Source organism: Eptesicus fuscus, chromosome 3 (genome assembly GCF_027574615.1).
Source record: "Eptesicus fuscus isolate TK198812 chromosome 3, DD_ASM_mEF_20220401, whole genome shotgun sequence".
Classification (NCBI taxonomy): Eukaryota; Metazoa; Chordata; class Mammalia; order Chiroptera; family Vespertilionidae; genus Eptesicus; species Eptesicus fuscus.
Window position 1 is genome coordinate 98,026,335 of NC_072475.1, and position 26,646 is coordinate 98,052,980.

At 41.5% G+C, this 26,646-nt stretch overlaps 1 protein-coding gene across 1 annotated transcript in view; it reads left to right on the forward strand.

Annotated features, from left to right (window-relative positions):
* The first annotated feature begins 10,623 nt into the window (after positions 1-10,623).
* The window catches only part of ROBO1 (roundabout guidance receptor 1), a 449,233-nt gene continuing 433,210 nt past the window's right edge, over positions 10,624-26,646 (forward strand). The window contains exon 1 of the mRNA XM_008152276.3: positions 10,624-11,571. Coding sequence (XP_008150498.2) covers positions 11,517-11,571 — 55 coding nt within the window. The 5' untranslated portion in view covers positions 10,624-11,516. The remainder of the gene's footprint in view (positions 11,572-26,646) is intronic.

Sequence of the window (26,646 nt, forward strand, 5' to 3'; positions counted from 1 at the left end):
GCAGTTGGGATGATCAGGCCAGCAGGGGAGCAGTTAGGCATCAATCTGGCTGGCCAGGGAGCAGTTAGGGGCAATCAGGTAGGCAGGCAGGTGAGTGGTTAGGAGCCAGCGGTCCCGGGCCTAAACCAGCAGTTGGACATCCACCAAGGGGTCCCAGATTGGAGAGGGTACAGGCCAGGCTGAGGAACACCCCCCCCATGCATGAATTTCATGCACTGGGCCACTAGATATAAATAAAAGGTAATGTTTAGAAATATTTGAATAAATAGAATAATTGTTACGATGTTTTTGTTGATAAGGTTGTTTTACTGGCTTCAGCAAACATTTGTTTTGTTTCAAAGATACTCACATGATATATAAATGCAACAAGATATGTACTGTACCAGTGAAATACTACCTTCTAGGTGTAATAAAGCAGCTTTAGATAGGAAATTGAGAAGATGAGATTAGATCAAATCAACAAAGACTTTTAGTTAGAATAATGGAATTGGATGATTTCTTTTGGAATGTGGCCAGGATACTAAAGAGGAGGTGATTAAACTCTTGGGAAAATATATAATTATCCTTGTTAAGACAGAAAATTAACATGTCGTGTCCATTTTCAACAGCAGTTTGTTTCTCAGTGACAGTTGTAGGATATGGATTCAGTATTTATCCACAAGAATGAGCACTTCATATTTAGAATCCTGGTCCTCAGTCACACCAGGAAGCTACAAAATCCCAAAGCCCCAAATTAGCTCTTCAAATGCTGAAGTTTATAAAATAACATAAAACTTTCAATATGATGTATAATAATATAATTTAACAAATCTTTATTATTAATGTTATTATTCTTATCATTTATGATAAAGTTGGATACTCTTTTACTAAAGTTAGTAAAACAGTAAATATTTAGGCCCACTTTTTATTTACTGACCCAGAAAACAACCTTGAAATAGGAAATTCTAATAGAATTTCAAGATGCTTTTCAAATCAACATAATACTTCTTTTGGAACCAATTAAAATAACTGTCATAACCTGGGTAAAATACTATTCGGAATAGTATTTTACAAAGCAACAGGTGGGACTAAACATAATAAATGTACAAAATGAGAACATAAACACCAACATATATACCTCACTCCTGCAAATATTTCTTGAAAGGCTTTTTAAAAAGTAGTTAAAAACCAAGAACATTAAACAGTTTTATAAAACACATCTGCAGTATTCTGTATATATAAAAGCCAAGCAACCAGAACAACAAGTTGCTATGACATGCACTGTGGCCAGCCAACCAGTCCAATTGGGGTCCAGCCAGCAGGCCAACCTCCCATGGACCCCACCCATGCACGAATTCAGGCACCGGGCCTCTAGTTAAACATAATGTAAATTACAAAATTGTTTGTGTTTAAATTGTAAGCCTATAGAGTATGTCATTCACCGTGTAGCTGTTAACCATGACCTCAATTTAACAGACTCTTAATTTATGATTAGAATAGTATATACTTGGTTTCAGATATATCTAAAGGTAAACCAAAAGACAGAAAAATTTTATAGTAGGATATAAATATGCATATGTATATTTGTGTTTTCTGATATACTTTGAATATCTGAACAAACGTGTATTATATACTTGTCTATGCCTTCTTATCAGAATTAAGAGAAACATAAAATCCCTTTGAATATTTTGGACATAAATTCCGTATGGAAGAAGAACTACAGATGCATATACTTCAGTCATTTTCTTATATTTATCCTGGAAAATGAAAGTAGATCTTTAAACAAACAAAATAAAACTTGTACATCAATAGTTTTCTCTAGTTGGAACCGAATCTGTAAAAATGACATTCTTTATTAAAAAAAAATTTTTTAATCTTTATTGTTGAAAGTATTACATAGGTACCCCCTTTCCCCTATTAGCCTCTTAGAATGGCATTACTTTAATCATCAACTCTAATTTGCACCTGGCAGTCTGGTGTAGGAGTAAGATCCAGGCAGCCAACTTTTAAATTAGTGTTCAGCCTTATATTAGCTGAATGTCCTCCATACCCTTATGCATAAAATGGAATAAAAACAGTAGCTGGTCTAATAACATGTTTCTGAGGATTTAAATGAGTTAGAATATATAAAATACTTGGAGCAATGTACCTCAATCACCTAAGGCTATGTGAATGTTGGCTGTTATTATTTTTATTCAAATAAGAACTGGAGGTAAAAAAAAAAACCACACAAAAACATGATTCCAATATTACTGAAATTAAGTTAGAAATATATAAAACTCACTACATAACCCTATATAATAAAGAGCTAATATGCTAATTAGACCGATCAGCAGAATGTCTGTCCAGACGACCTTCCCAACGACCTTCTCGATGAAGACTGGGCTGCGAGGGCTGAGCCCCTTGCATGAATTTCATGCATTGGGCCTCTAGTATAGTCATAATATAATATGTGTTATACTGTAACATATCTAATGATTAAAGTTTTTTTTTAAATATAGATAAACTTGACCAAGAATCACTGATTAACCTGCTCTGACAGAAAGAAATCTCTAAGTGATTTAGAGGACTGGTTTCTAGTTTTGAGTATAGCACTAACAAAAGGCATGTCCTGGGGAGAGTCAGTGTCTTTAGGCGTCAGGTTTCTCATGTATGAAAAGTTAATCTTGAAGATGAAAATCGCTTCTAACATGAACTGTATATACTTTTTTTATATAAATGAGAGAGGAAGGGAGAGGGAGAGAGAGATAGAAACAGCAATGATGAGAAAGGATCATCGATTGGCTGCCTCCTACACTCCCTCCACTGGGGATTGAGCCTGCAACTCGGGCGTGTGCCCTGACTGGGAGTCAAACTGTGACATCCTGGTTCATAGGTTGACACTCAACCACTGAGCCATGCTGGCTGGATTGAATTGTATGTACTCTTAACGTAGGTTCCAACCGCTTTGCTCCCGAATAACCTGACCCAAATAAGCATGTGCTCATTTAGTGAGAAATTTGGCTTTCAAGTTATTGAAGTCTATGTGTGACAATGACTATTAGTTCTCTGTTAGTTGAAGTGGATAAAATGATTGAACTATATATTACAGAAAATATACTTTGGAACTATAGAAATAGGTTTATTAAAGAAGCATTTTTCCCAAAAGGTATTTTAATAGACAACGAAGTGACTCATTTATTCATTAATCCACTCATTCATTCAACAAGCACTGGAATGTCTACCCGGTACCAGACACTGTTTTTGGATGCTGTGAATACAAGAGAGAATAAAATAGTCAAGAATCCCTGACTTATGTAATATTCTAAAAGAGAGGGGGCAGTCAATAATAATAAATAAGAAAATATTAGGTGGGAATATGTGCTTTGGAGAAAAAAAAAAAACCGGAAACATAAAGCATGAAAGGAATGTGGGAAGTATTGTGTAAGGATGCAATTTTTAAGTGGGTGGTCAGAAAGAAACCTCTGTGAGGTTTGATTTTATTAAAACGTGAAAGAGGAAAGTAAATAGGATTGCAAATTTATGGGGTTAAGTATTCCAGCCTAAGAAAGTGCAAAATCTTTGAGGCTACCTGATAACATTCTGGCAATAGCATACAGATGGTTGTGGTGAAGCAAGGTGAGTAAAGGCAGGTAATGGGAGAGGAGATGCTGTTGGAAAGGATGGGAGACCAGCTCTTGTGAGGCCTTGCAGACTTCTGGAAACAGTGGTTCTTACTCTAAGTAAGATGGGGCTATTGGAGGGTTTTGCGCAGAGGATCTCTCTGGCTATTCTAGGAAGAAAAGCCTACACGTGTAGTTACTTCACTTTACATTCCTTCTTAGTTAGGAATGCTTCATTGATTATTTCAAGACAAATACATTTTCTCCCAGGTAAGAACCATATGAAGTTTATTCAAGGGAAGCTGAAGATCATAATCTCCAGGTGTGAATGAGGGGAGAGACTACTATAGCAGTAGCATGGCATAAAATGAGCGATGTTTACTAAAGAGTCAGGCTTCTCAAAATAATCTTCCCTTGGGGACTCGCAATGCTCAGATGCCTATAAGGTCTTGGGAATTCTTACCTGTGTTGAATCCAGTGTCTCCCAAGCCTGACCTACCATGGAACTTTCCCCCCATACGCTTTGATTCCAAACAATCTGGGGTCAAATATAAGATCCACGGCCCCTGGACATCTAAAGTGAGCTACAATTTGCTCTCTCAACCTCATCTCTAAATTAGGAAAACATGGCACCTCACATGATCGTGGTGAGAATCATGTTTGTGAAGGGTCCAAGATAGCGCCTTCAATCGTCCTACTTCCTGGTGCCCTTTTATTTATCTTCAAAAGCTCTGGTAAAATTTTAGAGGTGTAAATTTTAGAGAAACCCCTGTCACTAATGCTCTGTCAGAAAGATTTTGCAATATAGCAGCTAGTTTTAGAACATTGACAATCTCCTCCAGACACTGAGATGCTAAAAGGCAATCACGGTCACAGTAATTCACAGAAAACTTGAGTATATCATAATTTATATATTTTAGTGATCATTAGAGACTGTTAGGCAGAATGGAACACATGATTAAGTGAGGCCAATGGGGTTTTCTCATCCTTTCCTGTATTAAAAACATGGACTTGCCCTACCCGGTCTGGCTCAGTGGCTAGAGTGTTGGCCTGAGGACTGAAGGGTCCCAGGTTCGATTCTGGCCAAGGGCACATGCCCTGGTTGCAGGCTCAGTCCCCAGTGTGGGGTGTGCAGGAGGCAGCCAATCAATGATTCTCTCATCATTGGTGTTTCTATCTCTCTCCCTCTCCCTTCCTCTCTGAAATCAATAAAAATATATATTTTTAAAAATGGACTCAGCCCTGGCTAGGTGCTCAGTTGGTAAGAGTGTCATTCCGATACGATAAGGTTGTGAGTTCCATCGAGTGGTCAGGGCACATACAAGAATCCATCAATGAATGCATAAATAAGTGGAACAACAAATCGATTTCTCTCTCCCTTCTTCTCTCTCTCAAATCAATTGGGGAAAAACAACAATAACACGGGCTCAGTGACGATGCCTGAGTCTTTATTTTAGTGAGAAAAGACAACCCATGAAATCTCCTCTCTGTGGTTCCTGGCTTGGGGCACATCATCCCCTATTCTAAAAGGCAGAGAAGGAAACAAACAAAAGTAATGCTGTTAAAACGTAATGCCTGGCTAATGAGGTTCAATGTTTGAACATCCACCCACAAAACAGGAGGTCACAGTTTGATTCCTGATCAGGGCACATGCCCAGGTTGCAGGCTCAACCCCCAGGGTGGGGTGTGCAGGAGGCAGCCCATCAGTGATTCTCTGTCATCATTATGTTTCTATCTCTTTCTCCCTCTCTGAATTCAATAAAAATATATTTAAAATTTTCAAAAACGGCCCTATGTACATTTAAAAGAAAGCATCATCACAGTAAATTTTATTCACTTTCATGAATAGGAATAAAGTTACACATATTTTAAAAATCCTACCTATCATTATTTTCTTTCATTTTTGTCTTACTGCTCTAACCCTAAATCATTTATTTCTTCCTTAACTCCTATTGCATGTAAAAATCTAGATCCTACTATATGTGATTTATTACATGTGTCTTGCTGCTGTCATGTATGGCATCTAGAATCAGTAATATTGTATTGTTTATTTGAATAAAAATAAGTTTTTCCCCAGGAACTACCATAAGAGGTTTAGTGAGGAAAACTGAAAATTCTTAATTATCAGGAGTGGGAGTTTAAAGATATTAGTATAATATCAGCATGATATTACTACAATATCAGTATATCCCTTTACTATCTACTAAAGGGACAAGTCTTCTGAAAACACAATACATGCTCCAACAGATGTGACTTTATTTTCTTTTCATGAGGGTTACTTTAGGTTACTTTCTAAAATGAGTCTTTTCTTATATATCCAAACTTAGAAAATATTCAAATATTACATTATTCAAATGTTCATCCCAGTTTATTAACTTAGAAACCAAAAATTACACAGATTGTTCAGCAATTTTGTGTACAAATTGCTAAGCTAGCTGTTGTGCCAGGGAGCAGGGCAATGCATGTTGGAGAACGCAGCACAGCCTCTGTGTACCCTGTATCATGCTGCTTCTCAGCAGATCTCTGGCAACTTCCGGCATGCATCCCAGGCTCCCTGATTCTAGAGCTTCTTCCTAAGAAAGGAAGAAAGAGAAACGTTCTGGTTTGTAGTTTCCTTAGAAACTCCCTGCTCTTCCTGATCTGAGAAGTGCTATCTGGAATCCCTGCAGAGACCCTGGCAGTTTTGTTATTTCCCGAGTCCCTGTAAGTAACCTTATGAAAAATAAAATCAGATCAGACCCATCCAAGAGTTCCGACTGCTGCAGAATTTTGGCTGTCAGAGAAGCCCCTATTCATGGGACTACTCTGATGTGTTATTTTCAGGTTTCCTCAAAATTCTCAAAAAGACATTCTAGGGATCCTAAATTTCATTATCTCCAAATGAGATCAGAATTCTCTAAATGGCCCTAGCTGGTTTGGCTCAGTGGAGAGAGCCTTAGCTTGTGGACTGAAGGGTCCCAGGTTCCATTCTGGTCAAGGGCATATGGCCAGTTGCAGGCTCGATCCCCAGTAGGGGGGTGATTCTCTCTCATCATTGATGTTTCTATCTCTCTTTCCCTCTCCCTTCCTCTCTGAAATCAATAAAAAAATATTTAAAATATAGTAATTCTATAAATAGAACTTTAGAATCCATGATGACTTCTTCAGGCCAACTGATCAGGATAGGGTTTCTGAGTGCAAATTAAGATACCGTCTGCTCACCTTGCTCTTTGTCTTCTAACCAATCAGCCTGAATGAGTCGAAGTTCTTTTGCACTTGCCTGAATACCTGGCATGTGCAGGTGCCATATCATGTGTGCACACTCACACTTGCACATACACTCAGACACATTGAGCATTTCATGCATTCTCCCAGATAACTTACTGTTCAGTAGGAAAAATGGGAGAGTTGCTATGATTATCCATCTCCAGGAATGCACTGAGCTATCATTTAACCCCAATGACACTTTGTTTTTACTTTGTCAGGTAGGTTCCACTTTGGAACTTGTGTAGCTTTTTTAAAATTTTATTTTTTATTTCATTATTTATTTTTATTTATTAAGGTATTACATATGTATCCTTATCCCCCCATAGACCCCCCCCCTGCTTGTGCCCTCACCCCCCTAGTTTTTGTGTCCATTGGTTATGCTTATATGCATGCTTATATACAAGTCCTTTGGTTGATCTCTACCCCTTACCCCCACACTCCCCTGCCTTCCCCCTGAAGTTTGACAGTCTGATCAATGCTTCTCTGTCTCTGGATCTGTTTGTGTTCATCAGTTTATGTTGTTCATTATATTCCACAAATGAGTGAGATCATGTGATATTTACCTTTCTCCAACTGACGTATTTCACTTAGCATAATGCTCTCCAGGTCCATCCATGCTGTTGCAAATGGTAGGAGTCCCTTCCTTTTTACAGCAGTGTAGTATTCCATTGTGTGTGTAGCTTCTTAAAGTATGAGCTCTGATGTCCTGGTGAATGGGCTTCTGTTTGAACCTTGCCCCTATAGAGCCCTTTACTGGTTCTTGCACAGAGATAATGTTTATTAAGCTGTGGTTTGCATGGGTAAGAGCGTGAGTCAAAGGAAGTTCTCAGGTACATTGAGTTTCACTTAATACAGAGCTCTAATACCTTCTGAATACAAAGGTCTTCATATGCCACTTTCACAAAAGCACACTTTGGTGAGGCAGGGGAAGAAGAAAGGCTCCCCATAAATGCATTGGAGTCCTTGAGAAATCTTAGCAAACTTCGGGAGACCAGGAGATAGACCTTCTTTGGAGGGACAATGCAATAGGGATCCTTCCAGAGATTCTACTTTATATTTAAAAATATACTTCCTTTACTAAGCGAAAGTTGAAAATCTTTATTTTAAATGCACTCACATGATATGAGTATTTGAAGACATCTGCGTTCTCTCTCTCTCTCTCTCTCTCTCTCTCTCTCTCTCTCTCTCTCTGCTTTAGCTTCTTTCTTTTCTATTACCAGGTAAGCTTATCTTAAAAGCACATCTTATCCCTACAAAAAAGATACCAGTCTAAGTTCCTCACTAAATACCCTTTTTCCAAAACCAAATAAATGTCCCTTCCTCTCTCTCTGAAATATAAAATATTTAAAAGAAAGTTCTCATTGTAATTGAGTGCCCATTTATGATCTAGATGTGTTCTAGATCAGTGATTTTCAACCTTTTTCATTTGATGGCACACATAAGCTAATTATTAAAATTCTGTGGCACACCAAAAAAATATATATTTTTTGCGGATATGACAAAAATAGGTATCATGTTTATTAATCCACACCAGATTGCTATGGTTGTGTTGGCTGTTGCCATTTTTTTATTTGCCAATCTAAGGGAAAAGAGTCAGGTGTTGCATGTTTTTAAAATGTTTTTCAGCATTTACTGCACATTCTTGTTTTTTATTGCTGGATTTTGGCTGGAGTCTTTGATAACTTATCTCCAGCCTGTTTACTGAATTTTCAGTCAGCTTTCTCAGGATTAAACTCTCCTTCACTTTCAGAGATAGGTACTGTTAACCAGATATTTCTTTCTACAAAGATGCTGTTCCGAGGGCAGTTGTTGTACCAGCAGCAACCAAAATGAGTGTATAATTTACTTTAAAAGATTATCTTTTGTTAGGCAATGCATGTGTTCACTTAAAAAAATAGGAGAAGAGTAAATCCATCCCAGACTCTCTATCTGTCATGAATTTCTCCTCTCCAGACACAACCCCTGTGAGCAGGTCCTGGTGTATCCTGATAGGTACCAAATAATCATTTTGAAGCAATTGTGTATAACTATGTAGATAATAATTTATTAAAAATAGTTCTAAATACCAATACCTATCCTTCCTTGTACACTCACTATATTTCAGGTGTTTTACATACAGTGTCTTATTGAATAGCAAGAAAGAAAAATGAATGAATGCAAGAATGCTCATCAAATGTGTTAGGTTTGTTTTGCTTTGGGTGTGATTTGTTCATATTTTGCTAATATTTCAAGAGTCCCTATTTCTCAGAAGAGAAAACAAATTCGGTGTGATAACAGGACTGATAGCTGGGAGGTTGGGATTCAGGGTGGGTATATGGGGTGTCAAAGCCCACTCCCTTTGGTTTTAAAATGCTGAATTGCTTCTCTTATAATAACAAGGATGGGTTAGTCAAGGATGCTTTTGCATTTGTCCCTCTTCCTTAATTGATTTGCCCTTGTTAACATTCTAGTGTTATTATTTTACTAATCACCTGAGGATTTTATTTTATTTTAGAGAGAAAGAGAGAAAAGGAGAGAGAGAAACATCAATGTGAGAGAGAAACATCCATGAGTATGTGCCCTGAGTGTCCCAACTTGGGGTGGAACCCACAACCTAGGCCCTGACAGGAATCCAACCAGCAACCTGTTGGTGTATGGGGTGCTAACTGAGCCGCCCAGCCAGGGCCCCGCGGTGAACATTCTAATACCTGTACAGAGTCACTGACGTTGAAGGAGAGGCTCTCCAGTGAGACACAAGGAAAAGACCCCCTAGCCCACCCTGCGCCTTAGGATTGGACCTCAACAGCTACAGCTTCCCTGGCCGGGAAGCTCAGTTGGTTACAGCATCTTCCAGATAGGCCGAGGTTGAGGCTTCCGTCCCCGCTGGGCACATACAGGAATCAACCAATTAATGTATATATAAGTGGGCAGCAAATTGATATTCCTCTCCCCTCTCCCTGAAATATAAAATATTTTTCAAAACGTGATCATTGCAATGGAGTGCCCACTTATGATCTAGGAAAGCGATTTTCAAACCTTTTCATGTTATGGCACACATAAACTAATTACTAAATTCTGTGGCACATCAAAAAATATATATATTTTTTGCCGATATGGCAAAAATAGGTATCATTTTTATTAATTCACACCAGATGGATATTGTTGTGTTGCCTGTTGTCTTTTTTTTTTTTTTTTTTTCCAATCTAAGGGGAAAAGTCAGGTATTGAATGTTTTAAAAAGTCTTGAGGCACGCTAGTTGAAAATCGTTATTCTAGATAATCTCCTCTCCTAACGGCTCGTTGGCCTAAATGTGATTTATTTTAAATGGTAATGGGGAAGGGTGAGGGGTAGAGTTTCTCCAACTCCTGGAAGCGGTGAGGAAGAGGTTAAGCTGGACCAGGAGGATTTTTGAAGTCTTTGGCTGGGAGGTTCCATTTGGAGAAAGGTGCAGGGGAGCTAGGGTTGGCGAGAGACACAGGACAAGTTCCCATTCGCTCGGATTTCTGATCCTGAGCGGTTTCCTTCTCACCTGAGGGCGCAGTCGGGCACCTCTGGTGTGTGGATGAAATATTAATGACCAGAACTTGCCAGACAGGATGGCGTGAACCTGGGAAGTGCCGCGCGGCCCCTTTAAGTGTTCTGGAGTTGGGGAGGAGAGGGAGGAAACCGGGAGCCGCGAGGACGCTAGGGGAAACCCACTAGCGACGGAGCCGGAGAAGAGGCGGCGTGAGAGCTGAAACTTCAGACGCGGCTGATCCCGGCGGAGCTCCGCGGTGTCGCCGCGGCCTGCGCTCCCACCCGCAGCGGCATCCTCCTCGCCAGTCTCCGCCACCTCGGGGAGGTCCGGGAACTGCCTCTCTGCAACTCCCAGGTGCCAGGCTGCGGGCAGCCGCCCTCAGAAAGTTTGCACGCCGGCGTCCCAGCCCGGAGAGTTCGGGGTGCCTCGCGCGCGCGCCCCTGCGGGCGAGGGGCCGGGGCGATGGTGAGCGCAGCTCCGGGCCGGAGGCGCGAGGGAGGCAGGCGTGTGTCCGCGGACCGGCTGCTGTCCCCAGTGCCCTCCGTGTCACCCAAGTGATGGGAACAGGGGCCCGCCCAGGCAGCCGCTGTCGCCGCACCGCCCCCTCGTTCGCTCCCGGCGCGCGGAGTCACCCAGGCGCACCCCTGGCACCCCGAGCCCGGCTCCCCGAGCTGCCGCCGTCGCCTTGCCTGCCTTCGCCGGGAGGGGTCGGCTGTTGACTGGGCTCGCCGGTAGACGGAGAAGCACTTCTTGGCCTCCCCCGATTCATTCTCACACCCCAACTTCGCTGCCGCCGCGCCTGCCCTCGCCGCGGCGCTAGGCGCACAGTGTGGGGGCGCGCGCCGGGAGGCTCCGCCAGAGCGTGGAGGCAGGAAGCCGCGCCGCTGCCGTTCTGCTTCGGCTCTTTGTTGTTCGCTTTGGTTGGTCCTTGGAAGTGGCCGAGCTTCCTCGGAAACCTTGGAGCCAGAGAAGGCAAACCTCGGGATTCCTAGTCTGCAAAGTGCTCTGCGATATTGACGAGCGTCCGGAAAGGTCGACCAGTAATTACCCCGAAAACTCCTGGCGGATTGACCCACGTTGCTTACATTAAGCCTTTGTGTATATGGTGTGTGGTGTGGCTTCACAAATTCGGGGACCCCGTTTCTACACCCTCCTCTTGGCATGAGACTGTATGCAGGATCCACCCGAGGACAATGATCGCGGAGCCTGCTCACTTTTACCTCTTTGGATTGATATGTCTCTGTTCAGGTAACCTCGCGTCTTCTTTCTCCATCCTGCATCCCTCTTGCACGCCCCTTCTCCACTTCTCAAATCAAACCCCGAACTGCATTTCGGCGACCTCTCCTTTCTAGGGCCAGAGGAGCTTGGTCCCGGCAAGAGTTTCGGGCAAAACGGTTTCTAGTTCGTACTTTGGGTCGTCCCTTTACCCCTATTTCCACCACCTTCCCCCCCACTCCAACCCCCCCAAGCCTCATTGTAGACCTCGGCCTTTTGCCAAGTTCAGGGCACGCCCAGGTCACTTGGCAAACGCAGGTCTGAGCTCAAGGGTAGGAGGAGGCAGCAGTTGGCGGTGAGCTGGGGCCCCCAGGATGAGCCATAGTGAGTTTCATCCCTGGGCGCTTCCTCTGGGGAGCGAGGTGTGCGCCCCGGTAATCTTGTGGCTCAGAGACCCGCCTGGATTCCTGAACCTGGTCCTCCAATGCGCCCCTCCTCCTCCGAGCACAAGGGGTTATTAGTAGTTGTTTTATGTAACTAAAGTCTGTAATTAAATTTGATTCTGTAGAAACTTCAGGAAATAACTCCTTCCTACGGTAGGATATAAACTAGCCACTCTGCCTGGCTGGGTTTAGAAGGAAACAGGCGGTTGCAAGTATCTGAAAGGGAACAGTTAATTGCCTGGGAATTTTCATTGGCAAAGGAAAACAGAAGGTTGAGTTTAGGATTTGGGGGATTAATTAAATATTACTGAAACTCCCCTGATGAAGTGTTGGAAGGATGCTGCAATGGGATCCTTCTGACATTGGAGTATACACTGTATCTACACTTACAAAGAGTTTTTTTTTTATACTCCCTAAGAAACTTTTACTGTGGGTGAACAGAGTCGCGACTCAACTTTTCTTTCTTTCCTTTTGGTAGATTCTGGTTTCAATCAAGGATCTGATTTCAGGCCCTAACACACACACACACACACACACACTCTCTCTCTCTCTCTCTCTCTCTCTCTCTCTCTCTCTCTCTCTCTCTCTCTCTCTCTCTCTGCACCTCAGGGAATTTTGTATAGTGGAATACTGAGCTTCAAGTTGCATCAGGGCCTATAGGTTAAAGTCACTCAATTTGCTAGATTATGAACTAGTTTTGAAAGTTTGGTTTGAGTTTTTTGTGGTCCATGGCTATGGTTTATATTTTGACCAAGGATTTTACTTAAGTTAATGAAATATGAGAAAGAAAAATGCACATCAGCTAAATAATAGCAAATAAACTCCTAAAATAATTTCAGCCCAGGAACATTTGCAACTAAACTAAGTAAGAAGTTCATTAAAGTGAGGAAAACAGAATACTGAAGTTCCAGCCTCCGATATTTGATCTGTGTTACAGTGGGTGGATCAATAGATTAAACCAAGTCTTGGGGCCACCTCTTCTTACTTCCAACTTCTTTCTGTAATGTAGCTTTTTGCTTTTTTTCTTAGTTTGCAGATCTGAATGATTGAATAGTTCCCCACCCCCAAGACTGGCCATGCATGCAAATCAAAAACATTAAGATCTGATCTCTCTATTTGCCTCTCTTTGCTGTGTCTCCCTTAGTTTAATTTACAGCTTCAGATACCTTTGAGATTTTTGTTGATTCACCTTCTCAGTTAAAGTTTATTCACGTGTGTAAAGTGAAGTGTCAGTGTGATAAATGACTGGAGGGGCAGATTACTGAAGATAGGGGGATTAATGGTCATTAGTCACTGTTTGAGCTGAGTTTGTATATGTTGGGACATTTTATCATGGCTGTAGATTAAAGATAGAGTCGCACTAATAGGGAGGGTATTTATTACTGAAAGGTGGTTGCTTTCCTGTGCACATTCTGTCTTTACTTGGAAAAATGTCTGGGGAGGGGGCTTACTGCCCTTTCAGATTTAATAATTTGATTAGTAGTTAGTTTAGTATCTGGGATTTGTAATTTAAATAGATGAGGCAGTTATCATCTTAGACCTGAACTGATTTCTGGCTTTGTTTTTCTGATTTAACTCTCCATTTAAGCCACTGAGGATGTTTAATCAACCTAAGGTTTTTCCTGTAGGTGTGCTTATCTTCTTCTTTGGCCAGGTTGCAGGTCAGAGTGCATTTGTGAAGTGCTCTCTCATGTTTAACCTGAAGCTCTTAATCATTCCTCTGATGACTTACACTCATGCTGTGAATCTGAACTTGAGAGGCCAGTCAAATTATTAGGCTGCTGGGGTGATTTCATGGCAGTGTGCTGTTCTAAAGCCACACTATTGATTTGAATAAAACTTCCCAGAACTCAGAGAAGTAGATTTGGGCATGCTCAAGACACCTGGTCAGGGAATGAATGAACTTCTTGAAAGATTGTGTTTCATGTATTGCCTCAAGCATAAGATCACAGTCTATCACTTGTTAATGGAGTGTATTTAAGAGAAATGTGGTGAGCTTAAATAAATCAAAGCGCACTGGGGGTAAGGTACCTTCAACAAGATTTAACCTGTAAAAGCATCTATTGGTTGTCAGTTCTTTTTTCTTTCTTTTTATAATGGATGCCAACTTAACAAAGTCCTATAGTTTTCTTCAAACAGATTATAAACTTCATTTTAATGTGTTGATGGCGTACTTAACATCAAATTCTATGTTTAAGAGTATGTGTTTGCTTTGTGGTGCCTTTCTTTTATTAACCAAATACTATAATATATAACTTTTTACTCTAGGAAACTAAAATTTTGAAGAAAAATAGGTATTTCTTTAAAAATTCATTTTTAAGGTGAATTTTTTTAGTGAGTTTGTAAATCTGAGTTCTTCTCTGTGGATAGCTAGACTTCTGGTGAAGGGAGCAGGGTGGGAAGCACTAAAAAAGAACCCTGTGATCTCTCCGGAAGTGGTTCCTTCGTAGACTTCCTCTCCTCAACTCCAGTTGCTCAAACTTGCTTTTAAGTGAAAAAGTGATTGAATTTCAATTCAAATTTAAAGTGAGAACTGACTTTCAAATAAAGTGGAAGTTCATTTGTGCTATCTTTTTTTCCTTCTTTCTTTTTCTTTTAGAGGGCGGGTTTTCTTTGTTTTTTGAAGAGGGACATTTTTTAGAAAAGAGTTGCACTATAGGAGCCACTTATCTGGGTCATTTATCTCTTTTACTTCCCTCTTCCTTCTTTTCTCCCTCCTTCCTCTCTCTCCCTCTCTGGCAAGATTTTTTGGTAATTCTAATAATTTCTTATTATTATCTTTATAAACTTTCTGGCTTTTAAATATACTTACCTGAATACTATGGCAGCTCTGAAAATGTTCTTACATCTTGATAGTAGGTCCTCTAACACATGGCAGTTGTTTGCTTGTTTATATATTTTACATTGAGTAGGTATCTATCATGAAAAATACTGGGCAACAGGAATAAGATTGGGAGGAAACAGAATGACAGTTTACCAGTGGAGATCATAAATAGTTGAGTCTTCACTTGCCATCTTCTGTGTTAACAATTTCCAGCACCTTGAAAAAAATGTTTACTTCTTAAAATAAAAGTATAACTGCCTTGCAAGCTTGATTTCTTATATGAAAAATAAGGAAATAAAAATTGTTATTCAATTAAAAATTAGGCCTAAGGTCATCTTCAGAATAAATTAAGAAAGTTGGTAGTAAGAAAGGCTGAGGGGGGGGGGGTGGGGAGGGCAGAGGAGAGTCAAACCAGAAATAGAACCAGAATTTAGCTAGTTTAAAAATATAGGAAGAGGCGGAGTGGAAGTAGAGCAGCCAAAATCTAAGTGTACCCTCTGACCACACACAGCCTGAAAAACATCTCTGAAAAATGGATTTCTGAAAATTTGATGTCAGCCTATATACTCTGTACTTAACAACTATATAAAGTAGACATTTGGCATTTTTTAAAACAATACATTTTGAAATGTTTAAATCTTTACTGAATTCATAAACTAGTTTTTTAGAGCTACATTTAATAAGACTTTAGAATATTGACTACCTCAATATATAGAGTAAAAACTAAGTAGTTATCTTTTATCTTCTATATCATAACATCTTTGCTTAGAACAGACTAATCAAAGTAAAAGAAGGAAATTAAAAATGAGATTGCTTTTGATCTCTGGGGTCCTATAAGATACTTTATGACAACTCCTACTATTGCTATGAAGGTATGATTATAATTTACAAGAGGCCCAGTGCACAAAATTCATGTACTCGCGGCGGGTGGGGGGATCGCTCAGCCCGGCCTGCACCCTCTTGCAGCCCGGGAGCCCTCGGGGGGATGTCTGACTGACACGGAGGTAGGAGAGGCTCCCACCACCGCCACTGCGCTCGCCAGCCGTGAGCCTGGCTTCTGGCTGAGCGGCACTCCCCCTGTGGGAATGCACTGACCACCAGGGGGCAGCTCCTGTGTTGAGCGTCTGCCCCTGGTAGTGCACATCATAGCAACCGGTCATTCTGCCGTTCAGACAATTTGCATATTAGCCTTTTATTATATAGGATTGAACATTCACTATTATCTTAATGTTTATAAGAATCCTATGGCATAGGTGCTGTTATTAGTAAAATATTACCCTACCCTCATTTTATGGTTGTGGAAAGTACATCATGGAGAGTTAGGAGATGTGGAGGAGCATGGATTTGAATGAAGTTGATTTTAAAATTCTTAACTACCATGCACTTTTGTAGTTAAAAAGGAGAGATGAAGAATTTAAATCAGAAACCTTGTGGTTCAATCATTTTTTATTTTAAAACTTGTCCCCAAAAATCCACCTAAATAAGACATGGTTTGAGCACTTAAAATTTTGAAAGGAAAGCATTCCTCTTCCTATCATAAAGTAACTGGTCTGTAAAACTTTAGATCACTAGGCAAGACAATGAATTCATTACACCCAGCCTACTCATGTTCAGCCTTTATCGAATCTGCATTTTCTGGCATGCTTTTAAAAGCAGTGATTGAACAGAAGTCAAAACAGTGATGCAGATGCGCAGAAATTCCAAGTTGTATTTTGGAAAATGAATTCCATTCTCGTGCACACTTGAGGAAAGATTTTGCTCTAAGACCCAAGGCAAATAACTGGTACTCACCAGGGAGAGACCATCATTTCCCCTGGGGCTGCTCTTCCCCTCTGGGTTGGCTGTGGGCTGGCGGTCATTTAGTAGTAGATGAGCCTTCTGCTTGACTGCTGTTCACAGATGACTCTCTTCATGGTTACTGATCATGGAAGGGTTGAGTGTTAATACCTGGTTGATCAGCTGGTTGGAAACTGCTTAGGCATAGCCAATAAAGTTGCCATCCTGTGGAGATCAAAAGGCCAGCTCCTTTCTTTACAATTCTGGATTAGCATGGTTTCCTATTCTCCTTCTCCCACCACCTTCAGCCCTTTCCTCAGTGTTGCTGCTGAAGAGGAAGAAAAAAGATTATCTGTAGTGTACAGGGAGAAAGCTTTGATCTCCACTTCTTTGCCTTTTTCCTCTTGCTCTCTTTAACCATCCAAAGGCTATTTCTCACACTGGAAGGTGTCATGTTGCTTGCTTCATGGGAGAGCTGTCTCATTTTCCTTCAGCCAAAACAGGCTGCTACAAATCCCCTCTCTTCTGTGATTTTACTTGGCTTCCAAACATCTTATGACAATGTTGTTCCACATATAAAACAATATTTTGAGCTGCATGACTGTGCGTATCTTTCTGACTACATTGCAGGGAAGAAATGCCTTTGTGGTATTCACAGCTGTCCATGGCTTAGGGCCAGAAAAATAATATCTGTTCGTTTTATTTAATTTGTTTGTTTGATTGTATAGCAGGGAGAGTGTTTAGTAGGTAAACAATTGGAGAAATGTTTTTGGATCTAAAACATTTGATGCTAAATCATCTATAGAATTATTGCCTGTCACCCAGTTTGACACTTAAATGAAGCATTAAAAACACCATCAATGGATACAAGCAAATGCCAACAGAACAGTGTAGTTCTGCATTAAGTGGGGATATTTTCACTTTGTGTCACGTGATTTGGATGTAGGGAATAGTAGGCTTCCATTCCTAATAATGCAGTGTATTCTGGTGCTCTATTTTTTTAGGTTGTGTTATTCTTTATCGGAAAACCTATTTTTTTAAAATTTTCTTTACATATTGATTTCAGAGAGGAAGGGAGAGGGAGAGAAAGATAGAAACATCAATGATGAGAGAGAATCATTGATTGGCTACGTTGTATACGCCCCACACTAGGGATCGAGCCCACAACCCAGGCATGTGACCTTGACCGGAATCGAACCCAGGATCCTTCAGTCCTCAAGTTGACGCTTTATCCACTGAGCCAAACCCGCTAGCACCCGGAAAACCTATTTTTAAAGCACCTCCAACTGTAGCAGCTCATGGTTACACCTTCTGTTTCAGAAAGTACCAAGTTCAAAGTATGGGTCACCTGTACCTGTGTTCAGCTCCTCTATACATGACCTGGGACCAGGGACAGCTTGTCCACAGTCAGCCACGGAAGGAGCATGTAGTCCCCAGAATTTGCCCCTAAAATTATTTGCAACAAGTTCTGCTTGAGAATAGAGACCCACTTTGTATCCCCGCTGTTCTGTAGATTCTTCTTTTAATGTAGGAACAGTAAGTAGTATATTAGGGATAATAAAATTGTTATAATGGACCATTTAGTACTTTAAAAATCATTTCAGGTGTATGTTTTCTCTCAATTTAACTTAAAATCTCAATGAGCATTACAAGTGTTTATATGACCATAAAATCTTTCTTAGCATGATATATATGGTCATAATTTATGCACCATTATGAAAACAAAACAAAACACTTCAACTTGGTAAGCTTATTCCTGGATGTTAGCAGAAGAGAAAATAGAGGCCCAGTTTTCGTTTCTCTCCACTAACATGACCCTTTTATGTCATTCATAATTCCAGGTAGAGTTTGAAAGGAAAATAGGGCCAAAGAAGAAGTGAATCAGACCACAGGTCTGTTTCTAGTTCATTTGTCATCATATGGTGCTAATGAGATCTACAAACTTACATAACCTGCATACTCTGTTACATCTTCTGTTTTAATGTGACTCTCCCTCCCCCCCACCCCAACCCCGGACGATATACTAACTTTTAGTTTGGCTAAAAGTGTCTGCCTGCAATTCCTTTTCTGTATAAGGGAAATATAAGTGTACACTTCTTAGTTTCACAGACCTAAAGCTGATTTTGTTTACTCAGCTTAGATTGAAAGGCCACCTTTATTACTCTGAAACTTCACTGAAATGGTGCTTGCTCATCTATATATCAAAGTGAGGTAAAGCACATTTGTACGTGTTAACGATACACCTCTGGATAGCTTTAAACTACTTTAGTTGCCTGGTTTGGGAAGTAATTGCAGTGTCTGCAGACTGTTCAATTAGCAAGTTGTCCCTATAAAGTAAACTGGCTTGTACAGGCTGTGAAAGATAAACCCATCTGTTTTCCTCCTCCCTCCATTTTGAAGGGAGGTGAACGTCTTAGCAATCTGGTATCAAGTTTGGAACTAGAACTTGTTTAAATTTTAATGAACTTTTCAAAACCTAAACATGCAGAAGGAAAGTAAGAGAGAGGCAGGGCCTTCACTTGGATACTATGCAGAGAGGATGAACATTTGCTTACAAGTTGGTTGCTATTAATCTCGATGAATTAGCATGGAATAGAAGCATCGTAAGGACAGTGTTTATTTAGAGTCAATATGGTCAGACAGGAAACAAAATTCATTGCATTATTTGGTCTTTTTTCCTATTAAGGGTCATTTAATCCTAGGAGCTCATTATTTCCTGCAGCCTTATATTCAGTTACCCTTTCACCATTTTAAATTTGACATATTTAACATAATGTTTTAAAAGCATGGTTATAAATATATATGCTAAATATATTTATAATATGAGTAATATTAAATATATACATAATATTTAATACATATATATTTATATGATGAGTGAGGAAAAATCAAGCAATTCATTATATGATGAAATGGTACAGTATAGGCCCAATCCCACTGAATCTGAAGGACTGTGAATCCATAATAATAACATCTCTAACCGTAGTAATTACAAAGCCTAAATTTATGACTATCTACCTGGCAAAGTACGAACATGCCTTATCTAATACCACATTAGGAATTAATGCACTGCTATCTTGTTTACCAACACGGAAAGTGAGTTTCAGAAAAGTTAAATTTCTTGCCTAGAGTTAGTTAGCTATTTGGGTAGAGTGAGGATTTGAAAACAGCCCATCTGATCCCAGAATTTTTGCTCCTCGCCATTATACAGACATATTACACTGGTCCTTTAAAGGAAAACCATTGTAGATGAAATAGTATAAATGTGTGGATACCAAGGCTAAGATGCTTTTTTATGAGGGAACTAGCTTGTACTGCCAAGCTTTGTTAATTCCTTTTTAGCTGTTCGATTTTTCTGGTGTATCTGATTATCTGTTCCTCTCTTCTGCCTGTCACCCAATAACCCACAAAAGAGAGTGTGCCCTGGTATTACACATCATAGAACACAGAATCCTTAGGTCCAGACTCTTAACATGGTTTAGTGTTATTCAGTGCAGTTCAGGTTGTGGAGTAACTTTGAGATAGTAAGAACCAAATAAGTTTTATGATAGCTCAACTGTGTAAGTTAATAGAAATTTCCTTATATAGAACATACACTCACTGGGATCAAACTTCTCTAAGAAACTGTGTTCAATTTTTGTTTTTTGAGTTTGAAAGTAGATGGCTTGTTTAGTAACAAGGTGCTACAGATAATAAAAACATTAAGCAGCAGCCTGGTTAGAGTCTGTGACTACTGTTCCTTTAAAGGTGTGTCCTTCTCAGATGACAAGTTTTATAGAAAGCAAAGAATGTAGCATTGGTTAACATGATCCCTGTGAATGAAACCTGCCAGAGTCTGTAATAACTATCAAAAACAGTACTGCAATCAGTACCCTTTCAGAAGTAATATAGTTAGCTTTTAAAGTGTTATTCTTTTGCTTTTCTACTCTTTTAAAGTATGTCTGAGTAAGATTGTTTTATATTTTCTTAGGTATGGGTTTCTCAGCTGAACTCTGTGACCCTCCAAAGTTATTTCCATATGTATAGACGGAGGGTACATTTATATTCTTGTCTGTATTTTCATAGGTTTATTAGTTTGCATAAGGCTCAATGGAAGATGGGAGCTTTCCCAGATCCATACTCTGTACCACTATATAACTAGAGGCCGGGTGCATGAAATCTGTGCACGAGGGTGGGGGGAATCCCTCAGCCCGACCTGCACCCTCTCCAATCCGGGAGCCCTTGGGGGATGTCCAACTGCCAGTTTAGGCCCAATCCCTGTTGAACATCCCTCTCACAGTCCGGGACCTCTGGCTCTTAACTGCTCATCTGCCTGCCTGCCCTAACCACTGCTCCATCCCTGCCTGATCCCCCTAACTGCCCTCCCCTGCCGGCCTGATCCCCATAACTGCCCTCCCCTGCTGGCCTAGTCACCCCTAACTGCCCTCCCCTGCCAGCCAGGTCGCCCCCATTAACTTTTTTTAAATTCTTTTCTCCTGCACACACAATTGTATTTGACTTCCTTATTGGCTTCTCCCTCTCACACAATTTTTCTCTCTCCTTTATGTAACACTTTTTCCTACTGACTCATCATTTATAAACTTTTCTTTCCTCCTTATTTCCTACTTCTGTTCCATCATCCTTCTTCCCATCTTTCTCCTACCCTCCCTCCCCACATTCCTTCTTTCCTTTATCTTTACCCCTGCCCTCCCCCCCCTTTTCCTTCCTTCCCACCTTAATTTTTTTCTTCACTTCCTCCCTCGGACCTGCTTTGCTCCTTCCCCCATTTCTTCCTTCTTCCCATTCTCCTTTTAAGCTCTAATGGCTCCCCTTTAAAACTTTTCTTCCCTCCCTCTTTCTCTCTCATCCTACCTTTCCCATACATTCTTCTCTACTTACTTCCACTGTTTTGATATCTATCTATCTACCTGCCTAATTATTCACTACTAGAGGCCCAGTGCATAAAATTCGTGCACTTGGGGTGTCCCTCAGCCCAGATTGCAAGAGGGCACAGGTCAGGCTGAGGGACCCCACAGGTGCATGATCGTTGCTGGAGAGGGACATGGGAGGTTGGCCAGCCGGGGAGGGGCCATGAGAGGACTCCAGGGTGTGTCTGGCCCATCTCACTCAGCCCCGATCGGCCAGATCCCAGCAGCAAGCTAACCTACTGGTTGGAGCATCTGCCCCCTGGTGGTCAGTGCACGTCATAGCGACCGGTCAACTGTCTGCCCCCTGGTGGTCAGTGCATGTCATAGTGAGCAGTTGAGCAGCCTTAGCATATCATTAGCATACTACGCTCTGATTAGTTGAATGGCTGACCAGATGACTGGACACTTAGCATATTACAAGGATCATTTATCTTTTTTTCTTTTGACTCCTACTTTTAAAATCTGTCCCCAGTACACAACTATACTTGATTTTCATTATAGCTCCTACAGTTCACTCACACATCCTCTTTCCTTCTTTAACCCTTTGCACTTGCTTGCTTTTTTCGTACGAGCTGCTACCGATGCTAACCGTGTCGAGTCACACTTGACATCCGAGTGCAAAAGGTTAACTCTGCTCTCTACTGACTCCTTTATAAAGTTCTTCCCCATCTTCCCCTCTCCTCCCGCTTTTACTCTTTTTACAGGCTAATTAAAGATTCTGTGCTTTTCGTCCTGTCTTAGTACCGACTTATTTCCTCTCTGGAACCTGTAGCCGCCTCTGTTTGGGCATTTGGGCCCCTCCCCCACCGGCTTTGGGGGCCGAGCAACGACACAGCTGCGTCTTGCCTACCATGGCCTGCGCCACCCCGCTCCCAGTCAGAGGAGAGTCCCGCTAGGCTGGGGCCGGCATTCATCGTGGGGACCGCTGCGTTACGTGTGCGCGTGTGTGCATTCATGCGCGCAAGAGGCTTTTCTCCCATTGCGTGCCGAAGGGGGGGTGGGGGGTGCGCCGCGGAGGCCTTTCCTGTCCCCTGGCGTGCCCGCTCCCATGCCTTGAGCGGCTCTCCATCTGCTCCCGTCCCGAATTCGCAGGCGATGGGCCTGCTTGTGCAGGCATGGTCGGCCCGGCTTGTCCTTGGGGGGTGTTCCACCCAGGATGCATTGGACCGGGTTGGACCGGGCAGATGAATGGATGGACGGCTGGAGAAAGCCACGGCGGCTTCCCTGTGGTGTGAGGGTCGCCTGTGGTCTCCACGGTGGTGGGGCTGGGTCCGAGCGGCGGACGAGGCCTCGAGGTTGTGCACTTGGGAGGATCGACCTGCGTCCCGGGCGTCGCGGGGCCGCCCTGTGTGTCTGTGGTGGTTGGATCCCTGCGTTGTTTACCTGGTGGCCCGTCCAGGTCCGGGGCCTGACCTTGATGTCCACTCTCCCTTGTCGCGCCCGGGCCCTTCCTTCATGTTGGGTCCAGGCCCTCTCGATTGGCGTGCATGACCCCTCCCGGGGGTCACCGCTGATGCTTGCACCCCCTGGTTGGTGTCTGCCGACCGCGCCCCGAGAACCGGCCTTCTGCCGTGCGGGTGTCGCCCCTTGCCCCCCCCCACCCCCCACCTCAGGGAGGGATGGTGGTGTCCCCGGGCAGAGTGCTCTCAGACAGGGCGCGGTGTCGCGGGGATGTTTGTCGGCGCGTGCACCCAGGAGAAAAAGGGGACTCCGGCGCAGGATGGGGGATGCAGCCTCACTTCCCCGGCCGGTGCCAGGGGCAGGGAAGCGAGCCTCACTCAAGTCCCCCCGCTGCGCGGGCCACCTGTTGAACAGTGGTTACTGTGACGCCGTAACGGACAATTTGCAAATTACCTCTTTATTATATAGATTGCATTCATTCTTTGTTTGCTTTCATTTGTTTTCATTCATTTAATCAATTTTACCAGGCAACAAAATAATTTTACAAAGCTTATTCTTTGCATTTAAGGAGTTTATGGTAAACAGTTTACTGCCATATAGGTAATTTACTAGAGGTATGCATGACTGCTGTGCATTCCTATGTTAGACCGTGAGAAGCTCCCACCAAATGGAGAAAAGGTTATGTAAAATAAATGTAAATGTAATGACCTAATTCTTAAGAGATTAGGAATTTTTCTTTGGCATTTTCTCTGATATGGGTAGCAGTATACAGATAAATATGCTTAGATATAATACTATGTGTATTACCGGTTTCCCCTACTACCCAAAAGTAGAATGTTCCTATGAAAGCTTTAGTAAGCTGCAAAAGGGAAGAAGCAAGTACTTTAGGGCACATCTTACTGACAGATCCACAAAACAGTTTTTTTAATGTTATTACATTTATTGGGGTGGCTCTGGCTGGTGTGGTTCAGTTGGTTGAGCCTCTTCCCATGCGCCTAAGGGTCACCAGTTCTATTCCGGCCACGGCACATGCCCCGGTTGTGCATGCTCCATCCCCAGTAGGGGGTGTGCAAGAGGCAGCCGATCAATGTTTCTCTCTCACATTGATGTTTCTCTCTCTCCCCCTCTCCCTTCCTCTCTCTCTCAAATCAATAAAAACATGTATTTGAAAAAATATTGGGGTAACATTGCTGGGATGCACAAAATAAATGGAGATAAAGCACAGATGCCCACAGACACAGTTCACAGCTACGATGGCTTGTTTCTGAGATTCTTAGTGTGGTTCCCAGGGAACGAGCTGGGCAGGACCACTCCTCATGCTGGGGTCGTGTGATGCCTTCACAATAGCTTGCTGTAAAGCAGATGCTCAATGCTACTTTTGCCTTTTTTTCATAAAAGAGAAAAGTCTCTTTAAATATCTTTCCATTAGTGGAAACAGGTACACATGCATTTCTTTCGTAAAAGTGAAGTGGCATAAAGCAAACTTCTGTAAAACGGGGAGCGCCTGTATTGATCTGACCCTGTCGGAATCATTTGGATAACACCTTAGAACATTACCTCTCCATGCTGCTACCCTCGCTAAGTACCCCAGACATGTACTCTTTATCCTGCCCTCATTGCTTCAGTGGCAGGAACCATCTCATAGTATAGAAGATTCCACTTACAGTTTTTAAACAATTTCTTCTCATATTAAATTGAGAATCAACTCGATCTACTGTCCTACTGAGGTTGGATTTTACATTCCAAAGCTACCATGGTAAACCTAGTATAGTTTCCGTGTGAAACTGTTTAAGTATTTGAAGCCAGTTATTAAGTTCTTTCTGAATCTTTGGTTCCACAGACACTAGATCCCCATTTTCTTCCAGTTTTCCTCATATCATAAAGAGTCATTTTCCTTTTTATGTTGTTTCGTTGTTACTGGTTTAACATCAATATGGTCAGTACCCTGAAGTGTAACATGAAGTTTGAGGAATATATTTTCTTTTTTAGTTAAAAATGTAGGTAACTTGGACAGTATTACAGATGTTCCCTCTACCCAACCCCTGCCTCACTCTGGGCCTTCCCCACACTATTGTCTGTGTCCATGGGTTATGCATAAATGCATATCAATTCTTTGGTTAGTCCCCACCCTCCCCCTTCCTTCTGAGATATGTTCCATGCATCCACATCTTTGGACCTATTTCGTTATTCAGTTTATTTTATTCATTAGATTCCACTTATAAGTGAGATCATGTGATATTTGTCTTGCTCTGACTGGCTTATTTCTCTTAGCATAATAATTTCCAGGTCCATTCATGCTGTTTCAAAGGGTAAGAGATCCTTCCTTTTTCCAGCCTCATAGTATTCCATTGTGTAAATTTACCACACTTTTATCCACTCATCCGCTGATGGGCACTTGGGCTGTGCTTGTGCCAGTACCAGATGTTAGCTACTGTAAATTGTGCTGCTGTGAACATTGGGGTACATACATTCTTGCTGATGGGCATTCAGGATTCTTAGGATATATCCCCAGAAGTGGGATCACTGGGTCAAAAGGCAGTTCCATTTTTAATTTTTTGAGGAAACTCCATACTGTTTTCCACAGTGGCTGCACCAGTCTGCATTCCCACTAACAGTGCAGGAGGGTTCCTTTTTCTCCGCATCCTCGCCAGCACTTGTTGTTTGTTGACTTACTGATGGTAGCCATTCTGATAGGTGTGAGGTGGTACCTCACTGTAGTTTTAATTTGCATTTCTATGATGATTAGATGACATTGAGCATTTTTTCTTATGTCTATTTCACATCTGTATGTTCTCTTGGAGAAGTGTCTATTCAGGTCCTTTGTCCATTTTTTAATTGGATTGTTTGTCTTCTTTTTGTTGAGTTGTATGAATTATTTATGTATTTTGGTAAGAAAATAGATAGTTATCTTTCCACCTTAATTTCCCATCTTAGAACTGCCCTTGAAGTCATAATTCTCGGCAGGGAAGATAAACAAAATAGAATTTGTGAGATTCTGATTTTCTCCTCTGATAAGATTTTATAATGGTGAAAACAGAAATGGTTGTATAAGGAAGGAGCTGTAATAGTTAGGCTGAGTGGATGCTGCCGTGGAGATATATGGGCCCAATATAGACAGACTTTCAGAGTTTTCAAGAGAAGGAATAAATCCATATTTTTAAGTAAAATCTCCCAACTGATACATAGGAGCAATTGAATCTAAAATAACAATAACAACAACAGCAGCAATAATCCAAATGTGGCACCGAGGCAACTATTTAGTGGCTGCAGCATTACACTGTGCGTCCCACAGAGGACTATCTGTTGCTGCTCATTCCTACTCGAAATACATCAGTATCTCCTCACTTTCTGTATCCCTTAACATTTTAGAAGCTTTTACTTTTCTGATGTTTGGCCATCTACTCTATTTAACTAGTAACAACACAGTAGGATAATGGCTTATTTATTTAACCAAAAACTTCTGCCTTTATTGGGAGCTATTTACATTTTACAAATTGTATTTGTTGAGCCAGGCAAAAACTGATCATTTGACTGTTTATGTTGATTCTTTTGTCCCAAAGCTAACAAACAAAGAAAACAAAGCCACAAGCTGGTTGATGAGCTAAGAGTCCCTGATGAACTGAATAAATAAATATATTCTTGAATAAGAAGAGAAATTAGTAACAAAGACAGTTTACGGAAGGTTTACTGATTGCTATTAAGAGGCACACCACTGTGCTACAGATAAATTACTGGCTGAGAAAAATACATTAAGGAA